Source organism: Antennarius striatus, chromosome 1, assembly GCF_040054535.1.
Source record: "Antennarius striatus isolate MH-2024 chromosome 1, ASM4005453v1, whole genome shotgun sequence".
Lineage (NCBI taxonomy): Eukaryota > Metazoa > Chordata > Actinopteri > Lophiiformes > Antennariidae > Antennarius > Antennarius striatus.
Window position 1 is genome coordinate 5017756 of NC_090776.1, and position 11786 is coordinate 5029541.

An 11786-nucleotide genomic window follows, 5' to 3' on the forward strand; every position below is an offset into this window, starting at 1 on the left:
GTAGCACTTGAACAATGTAGGAAGATAAGGACTGAAATTGAAAATATAGAATACCAAACAAAACATGAATAAAATGATTCCAAATTGTGTAATCCAACTTTCTAGAAGCCCTAAGTACAAAACTGTCTTTAAACTGTCACTTACACATTTTATCATTTTACTGTAGTCTCCAAATCAAAAGTGATAGTGTGTCTTCTCTGAGTTATAAGCTCAAGCAAGAGTCTGCAGAGTTAGACAACAAAAGAAAGAAAAGTAACAAAGTATACTTTATTTACCCCCAGATGAGGAAATTATTTTTTCACTCAGATGTACATTTAGAATTTGCAGCAATTAGAATTTGCAGTCTTTTCTTTGCCTCTTACCCAGACATTATGTGGACATAACAGAGAGAGCTCTGCTCAAGTGCCTCTGTCAAACAAAAGCTACATGGGAAACCATCGCTGGCATGATTATAGCTACTTGGAAAAAATACAGTATTTTAAAATAATAGGTAGTCCTCAACATACGAACATAATTGGTTCTGAGACGCTGTTCGTAAGTTGAATTGTTTGTAAGTTGTTATTTAATAAATTAAAATCTATAATTGCCATTTGAGGTCATTAAAATTCCATTAATATTCATAATACAAAAGTACTATTCCGTAAGACTTATCAGAAACAATTGCAGGCTGTAGAAACACAAATAAATTTAGAAGAAGAAATATACATTATTCATCCATCCATCCATCTTCCACCACTTATCCGTAGTCAGGTCGCGAGGGCAGCAGCTTCAACAGGGAGCCCCAGACTTCCCTTTCCCCGGACACATCCACCAGCTCTGACATGGGGATCTCAAGGCGTTCCCAGGCCAGTGTTGAGATATAATCCCTCCACCTGGTCCTGGGTCTACCCCAAGGCCTCCTCCCAGCTGGACATGCCAGGAACACCTCTCTAGGGAAGCACGCCGGAGGCATCCGCACCACATGCCCAAACCACCTCAACTGACTCCTTTCTACGCAAAGGAGCAGCAACTCCACTCTGAGCCACTCGTGTATAACAGTGTTTCTCACCCTATCTCTAAGGGAGACACCAGCTATCTGCCTAAGAAAGCCCATTTCTGCGATCTTGTTCTTTCGGTCATGACCCATCGCTCATGACCATAGGTGAGGGTAGGAATGAAGACTGAAAGGTAGATAGAGAGCTTTGCCTCTCGGCTTAGCTCCCTCTTTGTGACAACAATGCGGTAAAGCGACAGCAATATGGCTCCTGCTGCCCCAATTCTCGGTCCAATCTGACGCTCCGTTGTTCCTTCACTCATGAACAGGACCCCATGATACTTTAACTCTTTCACTTGTGGAAAGACCTCATTCTCCACTTGGAGAAAGCAGTCCACATGCTTCCTGCTGAGGACCATGGCCTCAGATTTGGAGATGCTGATCCTCATACCTGCCGCTTCACAGTCAGCTGCAAACCGGACCAGCGAGTGCTGCAGGTCACAGGCCGATGACGCAAACAGGACCACATCATCTGCAAAAACCAGCGATGCAATCCTCAGCCCACCAAACTGTAAACCCTCCTCACCATGGCTATGCCTCAATATCCTGTTGATGAAAATTACAAACAGAATTGGTGACAAAGCGCAGCCCTGGAGAAGGGCAACAGCCACTCGGAACAAGTCCAACTTACTGCTGAGAACCCGAACGCAGCTCTCACTTTGGGCGTACAGGGTTTGGATGGCCCTCAAGAGAGGCCCCCACACTCCATACTCCGGTATTACCTCCCACAGTATCTCGCTGAGGACCCGGTCGTACGCCTTCTCCAAGTCCACAAAACACATGTAGACTGGATGGGCATACTCCCAAGCCCCCTCTAGGATCCCTGCGAGAGTAAAGAGCTGGTCTGTTATTCCACGACCAGGATGGAACCCACATTGATCCTCCTCAATCTGAGATTCGACAATTGGCCAACCCTCTTTTCCAGCACCTTGAAGTAAACTTTCCCAGGGAGGCTGAGAAGTGTGATGCCCCTGTAGTTGGCACACACCCTCTGGTCCCCCTTTTTAAAAATAGGAACCACCACCCCAGTCTGCGACTGTTTCGACATTGTCCCAGACTTCCACACAATGTTAAAGATTGTCTGTCATCCATGACAGCCACTCAACACCCAGAGCCTTCAGTATTTCCTGGCGAATCTCATCAACACCCGGGGCTTTACAACCGTGAAGTTGTTTAACTACCTCGGTGACTTCGCCCAGAGAAACTGACTCTTATCCCCCATCATCCTCCAGCTCTGCCTGTGCAACAGAGGACGAGTCAGTTGGTGTAGTTGGATTCAGGAGTTACTCAAAGTGTTCCTTCCACTGACCGACAGCCTCCTCAGTTGAGGTCACCAGTGTCCCATCCCAGCTTGGATGGTCGACCCCCCCACCCCCACCCCCCCGAGGTCCAGAACAACTTTGCTGCCGTCCGATAGTCCTTCTCCATGACCTCTCTCCATGACCTCCCCAGGGACAGCATGCCCCTGAAGGCCTCCTTCTTCAGTCGGAGGCTTACCTGAACACCAGAGTCCACCATGGTGTTTGAGGGTTACCACCCTTTGAGGCACCCAAGACCTTGAGACCACAGCTCTCAGCTGCAGCTTCAGCAATGGAAGCTTTGAACATCGACCATTCAAGTTCTACGCCCCCGGCCTCCACAGGGATGCACAAGAAGCTCCTTCGAAGGTATGAATTGAAGGTCTCTCGGACAGAATCCTCCTCCAGACGTTCCCAGTTCACCTGCACTACTCGTTTGGGCTTACCAGGTCTATCCAAAGGTGTCCTCCGCCAACTGACCAAACTCACCACAACGTGGTGATCAGTTGGCAGCTCTGCCCCTCTCTTCACCTGAGTGTCCAAAATGCATGGTCAAAGGTCAGATGATACGATCATAGGATTGATCACTGACCTCCAACCCACGGTGCTCTGGTACCAGGTACACTTATGAGCATCCTTGTGTTCAAACATGGTGTTAGTTATGAACAATCCGTGACCAGCACAGAAGTCCAACAACATATCACTGCTCAGGCCATTTCACTGGCCATTTCTCCCAATCACACCCCTCCAGGTGTCTCCATCATTGCTGACGTGTTCATTGAAGTCCCCCAGGAGAACAATGGAGTCCCCTACAGGGATCCCATCAAGGACCCCATTTAGGGACCCCAAGAAAGCCATATACTCTGAGCTGCTATTTGGCGCATACACACAAATAACAGTTTTCCCTCCCACGGTCTTAAGGTGTAGGGAGGCAACCCTCTCATCCACCGGGGTAAACTCCAACACAGCGGCGGTCAGCGGGGGGCTTGTGAGTATCCCCACACCCGCCTTGCACCTCACGCCTGATGCAACTCCAGAGTAAAACAAGGTCCATCCCCTATCCAGGAGTTTCGATCCAGAACCGAGGCTATGCGTGGAGGTACGCCCCACCAGATTCATCTGGTAAAGCTCCACCTCCAACACAAGCTCCAGCTCCTTCCCTGCCAGTTGAGACATTCCATGTCCCCAAAACCAACTTTTGCTGCCCGGGTCTGGTCCGTCGTGTACCCCCTGTCATCACTGCCGTCTATATGGCAGCACACCTGACCCCTTTATTCATTTACAGCCATTAAAAGAAATCACCACGTCTGTTACACTTAGTAACACATCTGTAAGTTTTTCATTATTTTAATTTATCTTTGCCATGGCACTGACATGTTGCCACCAAAAACATCTGGCATTTGTTTCTTTGTTAGTGTTAGCCTGGCATAAAAATAAAAAAGTAAAAATGTTAAAAATGCAAGGTCAAGTATCCACTCAGTGTCCTCCAGCAGAGAGGTGTCTTCACCTTTGGACTGCATGAACTCTCTGATTTCACCTAAGAGTGACAAAAAACGTTGCAAAATCCATCCCCTGCTCAGCCATCGGATTTCTGTGTGCAGTAACAGGTCACTATATTCAGCTGACATCTCCTCCAATAGCACCTTGAATCTCCTGTGCTGTTTCGCTTTGGAACGGATGCCGTTTATGATCTTCATGACGGGAGTCATCACATGCTTTCAAAGCTGGCCACTTTTGCACATATTGCCAGCTGGTGAATGATGCAGTGGTAATGCAGAAATGGTGGGAAGTCTGTGTCACCTTTACAGTGTGTGATGAATCCTGCATGCCGGCCGGTCATAGCAGGAGCTCCGTCTATAATCATCGATACCAGCTTTTGCAGTGGTACTTTTTTTCTCCGCAGACATAGCAGACACTCTTCGAGCCACCGTGCTCGCCCCCAGCTGGACATCAGAGTGAGTGGAGAGGATATCAGTTCCATTCTTCTCGTCTTTAAGTACAGTGTTCACAATAATCATCATTGCTTCTCTGAAAACCTCCCCGTCTGAGAGCGCTTTCTTCTACTTGATCAAAAACTGTATAGCTCTCAATGAGGCTTCGGTTGCTTTTTGAGAGTTTTTCACCGGCCTCATAAGAAAAGATTGCCATTTGCCCAAAGCTGCCTTTAACTCACGGGCTTTTTCCTTCTGTAGTGCGCTGCCTGGTGGGTAGTTAGCATGGTAGCTTTTGTGGCATGTACTGAAGTGTCTCTCCATGTTGTGCTGCTTAGCCATCGCCACACAAATGATACACACACAGTAGTAAAAAAATAACGGTAGTAAAAAATAACTTCCTCCCATTCACTGTGAAAATGTTCTTCCTTTTTTCTGCCATCTTTTTGTGGGTAGAAAACGCATTTGTCTCCTAATCTTTGCAGCACTCATGAGCTACTCTCAGCAAAGCTGGTTTGTCATGCGCACTAGACTGACCTCCGACCCATACTACGTATATTAAACTTTTTTATGATATACTTTTTTAAACGTTTTTATGTATTTGTTTTTTAAATTTATATCACTGTAAATGTAATTCAAAAAGAATAGAAACACAATTAAATAAAATTTTAGACAGAGCTAATTCATAATTAGTGCTATTTTTAGAACTCGCATATGGGCGACTGATGTGGTCGCTGCGGGCGACCTGGTGCCCCCAGGCACCAGGTGACCCCTGTTGTAGGGAAACTACTTTTTTCTATTCTCATACATACATATATTTACAGGTCCCTACACACACAAGGGGGCCTGTAGGTATGCAAGTGTGGAGAGGGTGATTGTAGAGAGGCAGGCTTCTCCTTTGTGGTGCGCCCAAGGAGCAGGTTTTTGGGGGATAGTGCCTTGCTCAAGGGCACCTTGGTGGTGTTCTGGAAGTCAACTGGAGCCTCTCCAACTGCCAGTTCACACTCCTAAATTTTTGTTCCACGTGAGTCTTGAACCTGCAACCCTCCAGTCCAAGACTTAGTGGACTGAGTTATCGGGTTGTGAATGCATGGAACAGCCTGTCTGAGGAGGTTGTTTTAGCACCAAACATCCAAACATAAACACCAAGAATTGCCTGGACAAATTTTGGACCGATGATCCAATGAAGTACAAATGGGAAGAAGAGGAAGAGTTCAAGGGTTTGGGTGAAGACTAACAAAGATTCTAGAGAGTGAGGTGCTACCTACACCCAGAATCAACCCAAGGTAACCTAAGGTTAAGCATCACTCATAATTACGTAATTGCTTTGGATTCAGTTTAGTTTACGGTAAAATTTTTCTCTTTATAATTTAATCCTTCAGGAGGAGAAGAATAAAAGACAAAGGAACTCTTGACCAGTTTTTTTAAGCGCATCCAACAGCAACAGCCAAGTCGTCAAGTAGTCAACTAAAGCATTGAACCATGTCAGTTGTGCCATGAACTTCAGGCTGTGACTGAAATCCGGGCTAAATATCCAGGGCATTGTATTTATTTTTTATTGCTAATGTTTTTCTGTGAAGAACGACGTGGGCCCAACCTGGCAAACCATTCGGCACCTTTGGAGGCAAAAGTGGTGCACAGTCAACACGGTTTACAGTAGAGCCGGAGAGCTGCTGACCTCGACGGAGGATATTTCAGGCAGTGGAAGGAATACTTCGAGGATCTCCTCAATCCCAATGAGTTTCCTCTATGGAGTGGCTAGGCGTAACCTTAGAGATAGGGTGAGGAGCTTAATCACCAAGGAGGAGCTCGGAGTAGAGCCTCTGCTCCTCCCTATCAAGCGGAGCCAGCTACGGTGGCTTGGGCATCTGTTTCGGATGCCTCCTGGATGCCTCCCTGGGGAGGAGGAGACGTCGGGGAAGACCTAGGACACGCTGGAGGGACTATATCTCTCGGTTGGCCTGGGAACGCCTCGGGATCCCCCCGGAGGAGCTGAAAGAGGTTCCTGGGGAGGGAAGTATGTGCATCCCTTCTGAGACTGTTGCCCCCCCCTCCCCCCACCCCCGACCTGACCCTGGATGAGCGGTTGAAGATGAATGGATGGATGGATGGATGAATGTTTTTCTGTGATACAGATACACGGATCCCCATTTACCGCTTGAGTACTTTAGCATGTAACTCACAGCTTATCTTTTGAATGAAGGAAGAGGAGGAGGAGAAAGGAAGAGTTATCTCTGTCAGTTGTCATCAGAGAGATGTCCACAACACTACCACTATCATCACTAGCCTCCACTTTATCATCCATGATAAACAGTAAAGTATCCAAAGTACAGAGCTGGACGCTCTGAGATGCTCACAGAGACAACAAACAGGCGGCAGTGGCTCAGTGGTAGAGCGCGCGGTAGAGCAGGTCGTCCAATGTTCTGAGATCAGCAGTTCAATTCCCGCTCCAGCCCAAAAAACACCCGGAAGTGAGCTGACAGTGGGAGGTGTCAGCTCACCTACCGAGGCGCCCTTGAGCAAGGCACCATCCCCTTCACAAGTTGTTCATTTGGGACGCACCACAAAGGAGCTGCCCGCCACTGCCCGCATGCATACAGGCCCCCTGTGTGTGTTTGTTCACACACAGAGGGCCACAGGTTGTACACACTAACATATGCATGTGATTGGATTTGACTGACTAACTAGAGTGTGCTCTTAATTTCACTTCGGGAATTACTAAAGTATATTAAATTTAAAAAAAAAAATTAAACAAGAACCAAGGCAGTCAGAGACTGCAACATCCTGCGAAGGGTAGGTCAGGGTACCCTGAAAGTAGTACCTGACAAGTGCATAGCTTTGACCTTTCAGGGTAGGTCAAAGCTATGCACTAGCTTTGACCGTAGATCAAAGCACTAGCTTTGATATATGGTCTTACTCACACTGGCCTTCTCCGTCGTCTTCTATCTCATCAGGTTCCTGAGTGTACAAAAGTTGAAATTTGACCTTGACCTAGTTTTCTCAAGGTCAAGGTCATCATCTCATTTTCATTCCCTTTGCCGCCTAAGTAATCTGCCTTTTGTTTCATATTTCCATCTGCAACGGTTGCGAAGATATTTGGTCGACTAACGAACGGACAAACGAACGAACACACAAACATTGACAATAACAATACATCACCGCTTTGAAGCGGGATGTAATGAGAGCAAGAGGGGGGGGGCAAGCGTTGGAGTTGTGTGAATGCAGCAGCGCTGCCCTGCGGGATTTGTGGCAGAAAGGGGAACTGCAGGACAATAGTCAGATATGGCAGCACACATTTGTTCGCATCCCTGAATGTTCAGAAATCGAGTGTTCAGAAGTTGAGGACTACCTGTATTCTGTAGATAGTGACTGAAGTGAAATGTGTAATATACTGTATATGATACTTTAAGAAAACAAAAATACAAATTACAGCAAAAAATGTAAGTTTTACTAAAAGTTTCTATTACTTCACCGGTCAAACATAAAAAAAAGGAAAGACTATTCAAACGTAAAGGAATAAATATTTACTTTTCCTTTCTTTATGCACAGTTTAAACATGGGTGTGTTCATGTTGTGACATGTCGCATGTCTTTTTCAGATTGAATTTCCATAGTTCTTTCAAGCCTTTAAGGGAGCATTGAATTACAGAATGTCACCATTTTTGAGCATGCAATGCAGAATGTTCATTGTGTGGTTGTGGCTACATAATGAAACTATCACCTGGACATGTCCTCACAGCAGCTGGAATAAAATGCCAAGTAGAGAGACCTGCTAAATTGCAGTAGATTACAATAATTTGTTAAAAAGTAAATGTTAATCAGGCGTAACGGTAAATAAGTACTTCTAGTTAAGTACAGAACAATGGCCAAAAGGTCATTTCCCGGTTGAAACATTTTCTAAATCTGTATGTAGTCAAGTTGAAACATACGTTTACATGATACGATCCATTTGTGCATGAATTTTGTTTAATAACTTTGAAGTCAAATTTAAATATAATTATTATTAATGCAGAGGGAAATTCATTGATCAGGGAACACAATCTTACCAGACAGTTCCAGTATCCAGGGCTGCAGATACAGACAGGGCTTTGTCCATACTGGTTGTGAAGACTGCTGACACCAGGCCATACTGTGTGCTATTTGCTCTCTCTACAGCCTTCCGCTGGCTCTTAAAGCTTAATATACACTGCACTGGACCAAATATCTAAGATAAAAGACCACACAGATATACATATTTGTATTTGAGAAAATGGGAATTCATTCATGCAAAAGAAAATTTTAAAATCTATAATAAATGGAATACAAAACATTAATTTTGAGACACACACACACACACACACACACACACACACACACACACACACACAAACAACAATTTAATTGACTATTCTCTATTATTCAATACAGTGTGCCCTCGTTCTTTGCAGTTAATACGTTCCAGGAACCACACGTAATTGAGGAATCCGTGATCAAGAACGAGATCTATTTATCTTATTATTTTGGTAATTTAAACGTTTATGAACCCTTACCATACTGATATTAAACCACCTTCTATCTGTATTACCTTTTCCAGCATTCTTATCGACTGTTTAAAGCACTTTTGTGTCTCACAAAAGTCCGAGACTGATGGAATGGAGTACACTTTCGGATGCCGTCAGCCGATTTGTGTGTATGATATCACATGACTGCCTACTAAAAAGCCGCGATTAGGTGGAGTCAAACGAAAGACTCCGCAGTCGCAATCGTTGATTACTGCCCTGTCTTCTTCATCTATCTCTCTCCAGTTTTTTGAAGTGTGTGTTCATGTTTGAGTGAATCTTTCTCAGATGTTGTTAACGGTTTGATGTTATCTTGTAATACTGACTTCATGAATAAATGTGATTTTAAAGATCAAACATCTCTCTCTCTCTCTCTCTCTCTCTCTCTCTCTCTCTCTCTCTCTCTCTCTCTCTCTCTCTCTCTCTCTCTTTCTCTCTCTCTCTCTCTCTCTCTCATATACTGTATATACATATACATACATATATATTCCGTCCTGCCTGTAAACGCTTCTTCACCTCTTTTCCACAGTCTCCATTGCTTTGGACTGTTGACCCTAAGTACTTAAAATCCTCCACCTTCTTGATCTCTTCTCCCTGTAACCTCACACTTCCTCCTGGGTCCTTCTTATTCACACACATGTAGTCTGTCTTACTGCGACTAACTTCATTTCCTCTTCTTTCCTCCACCTCTGTAGCTTCTCCTCCACCTGTTCCCTGCTCTCACTACAGATCACTTTGTCATCTGCAAACATCATAGTCCATGGAGATTCCTGTCTAATCTCGTCTATCAGCCTGTCCATCACCATAGCAAACAAGGGGTTCAGAGCTGATCCCTGATGCAGTCCCAACTCCTCCTTAAACCCCCCGTCACACATACAGCACACCTCACCACTGTCTTACAGTCCTCATACATGTCCTGCACTGCTCTTACATACTTCTCTGCCACTCCAGACTTCCTCATATAATACCACAGTTCCTCTCTGGGCACCCTGTCATAAGCTTTCTCCAGATCTACAAAAACAAAATGCAGCTCCCTCTGGCCTTCTCTGTACTTCTCTATCAACATCCTCAAAGCAAATACTGCTTCTGTAGTACCCTTTTTTTTGCATGAAACCATGCTGTTGCTCATAAATGCTCACTTCTGCCCTTAGTCTAGCTTCCACTACTCTCTCCCATAACTTCATTGTATGCCTCATCAGGTTTATTCCTCTGTAGTTGCTACAACTCTACACATCTCCCTTGTTCTTAAAATTGGCAACAGCACACTTCTCCTTTCCTCAGTCATCTTCTCGCTATCTAAGATCCTGTTGAACAACCCAGTCAAAAACTTTACTGCCACCTCTCCTAGAACCTTCCATAACTCCACAGGTATATCATCAGGACCGAGTGCCTTTCCACTCTTCATCTTCTTGAATGCCCTCCTCACTTCATCCTGACTAATCTTTGCCATTTCCCGGTGCACAACAGTCACCTCTTATAGTCTTTGTTCTCTCTAATTTTCTTCGATCATCAACTCTTCAAAGTACTCTTTCCATCTTCCCATCACACTACTGGCACCTGTCAATACACTTCCATCCCTTTCCTTAATCACCCTAACCTGCTGCACGTCCTTCCCATCTCTGTCTCTCTGTCTTGCCAACCTGTATAGATCAGTCTCTCAGTCTCTCCCCTCCTTACTGTCCAACCTAGCATACAAGTCATCATAAGCCCCTTGTTTGGCCAGGCTTGGGTTCCGCACAATAGGATCCCTCTTGTTCCCTCTTGCGGCTACATTATATATATATATATATATATATATATATATATATATATATATATATATATATATATATATATATATATTATCCATTTAAAAGTAGTGAATAATAGAGAATAATAGATTATACTGTTGTCAAACGTAAAATGACAATGATGTAATTTATTTGTTTATTTATATGTGTGTTTGTTTTGAAACCAACCCCCACTGAATTTTCACTTTTTATTTTGCATTTTTTTCTCCAAGCGCAGCGATCACCAGTCATGGCCAAGCAGCAATGTAATTACAGCATTGGTCCACAAGGTGTCAGGCTTAACATTAACCACAAGAAACTCGCTCCATCTCCACATCCTATTTAATGAGGTCAACAAGTACTAACCTCTTCCTTGGCAATGCGCATGTGATCTTTGACTTCAGAAAAGATGGTGGGTTGAATGAAGAGACTTTTCTCGCCCACTGCTGCTCCTCCATACTCAAGCCTGGCCCCTTCATTTTTACCACTCTCTATCAGATCCATGATTTTGTCAAACTGCTGTTGGTCAATCTAGATCCACAATAGAGAAGGATAGTACAATGGCAGGTAAAAATCAAACGATGTAGAAAGATCATTCTCTGGTTCATTCTGCCAATTCAGTACAGATTATGCAAAAGTATTTTGCCCTGCTTAAATAAAAAACATAAAATGTTAATCAGTTCATTTTACAGTCAACGGGAAAAATGAATTTGAATGGTGCATGTAAATAAAAAAAAAATCTCAGTCTCAATTTCTGGGTGTTGGGATACTTGGATACATTTTATGTTTGATTTCAGTTGTTTTTCACCCTTTTGGCAGTTATTAAAGACACACTTTTGTCATGAGGTTCCTGAAAACCAACTCATCTAAGGTACATGAAAAAGGAGTGAATAGACTGCGATTAAATTTTCCCTTCCAAGTGAACTATATGCTTTCATGGTTTTGTCTTTGATGTCAACTGTGTGTGCTGACCTGTGGGCCATGTGTAGTCTGAGGGTCTAGTGGGTCTCCCATGACAATCTTCTTGGCGTTTTCTACACTGCGACGCACAAACTCATCATAAATCGTTTCCTCCACAAAGACACGTGATGCAGCTGTGCAGCACTGGCCCTGGTTATAAAAAGCTCCTCTCTGGGTTTCCTCCACAGCCATCTGTACTGTAAACACACACACACACGCACGCACGCACGCACGCACGCACGCACGCACACACACACA

At 44.4% G+C, this 11786-nt stretch overlaps 1 protein-coding gene across 2 annotated transcripts in view; it reads right to left on the reverse strand.

Annotated features, from left to right (window-relative positions):
• The window catches only part of aldh1a3 (aldehyde dehydrogenase 1 family, member A3), a 58004-nt gene that overhangs the window by 3162 nt on the left and 43056 nt on the right, over positions 1 to 11786 (reverse strand). For both annotated transcript variants that reach the window (XM_068342167.1, XM_068342259.1), the window contains exons 9-11: positions 11541 to 11725; positions 10935 to 11099; positions 8308 to 8465 (exon numbers count right to left, since the gene is read on the reverse strand). In XM_068342167.1, coding sequence (XP_068198268.1) covers positions 8308 to 8465; positions 10935 to 11099; positions 11541 to 11725 — 508 coding nt within the window. The remainder of the gene's footprint in view (positions 1 to 8307; positions 8466 to 10934; positions 11100 to 11540; positions 11726 to 11786) is intronic.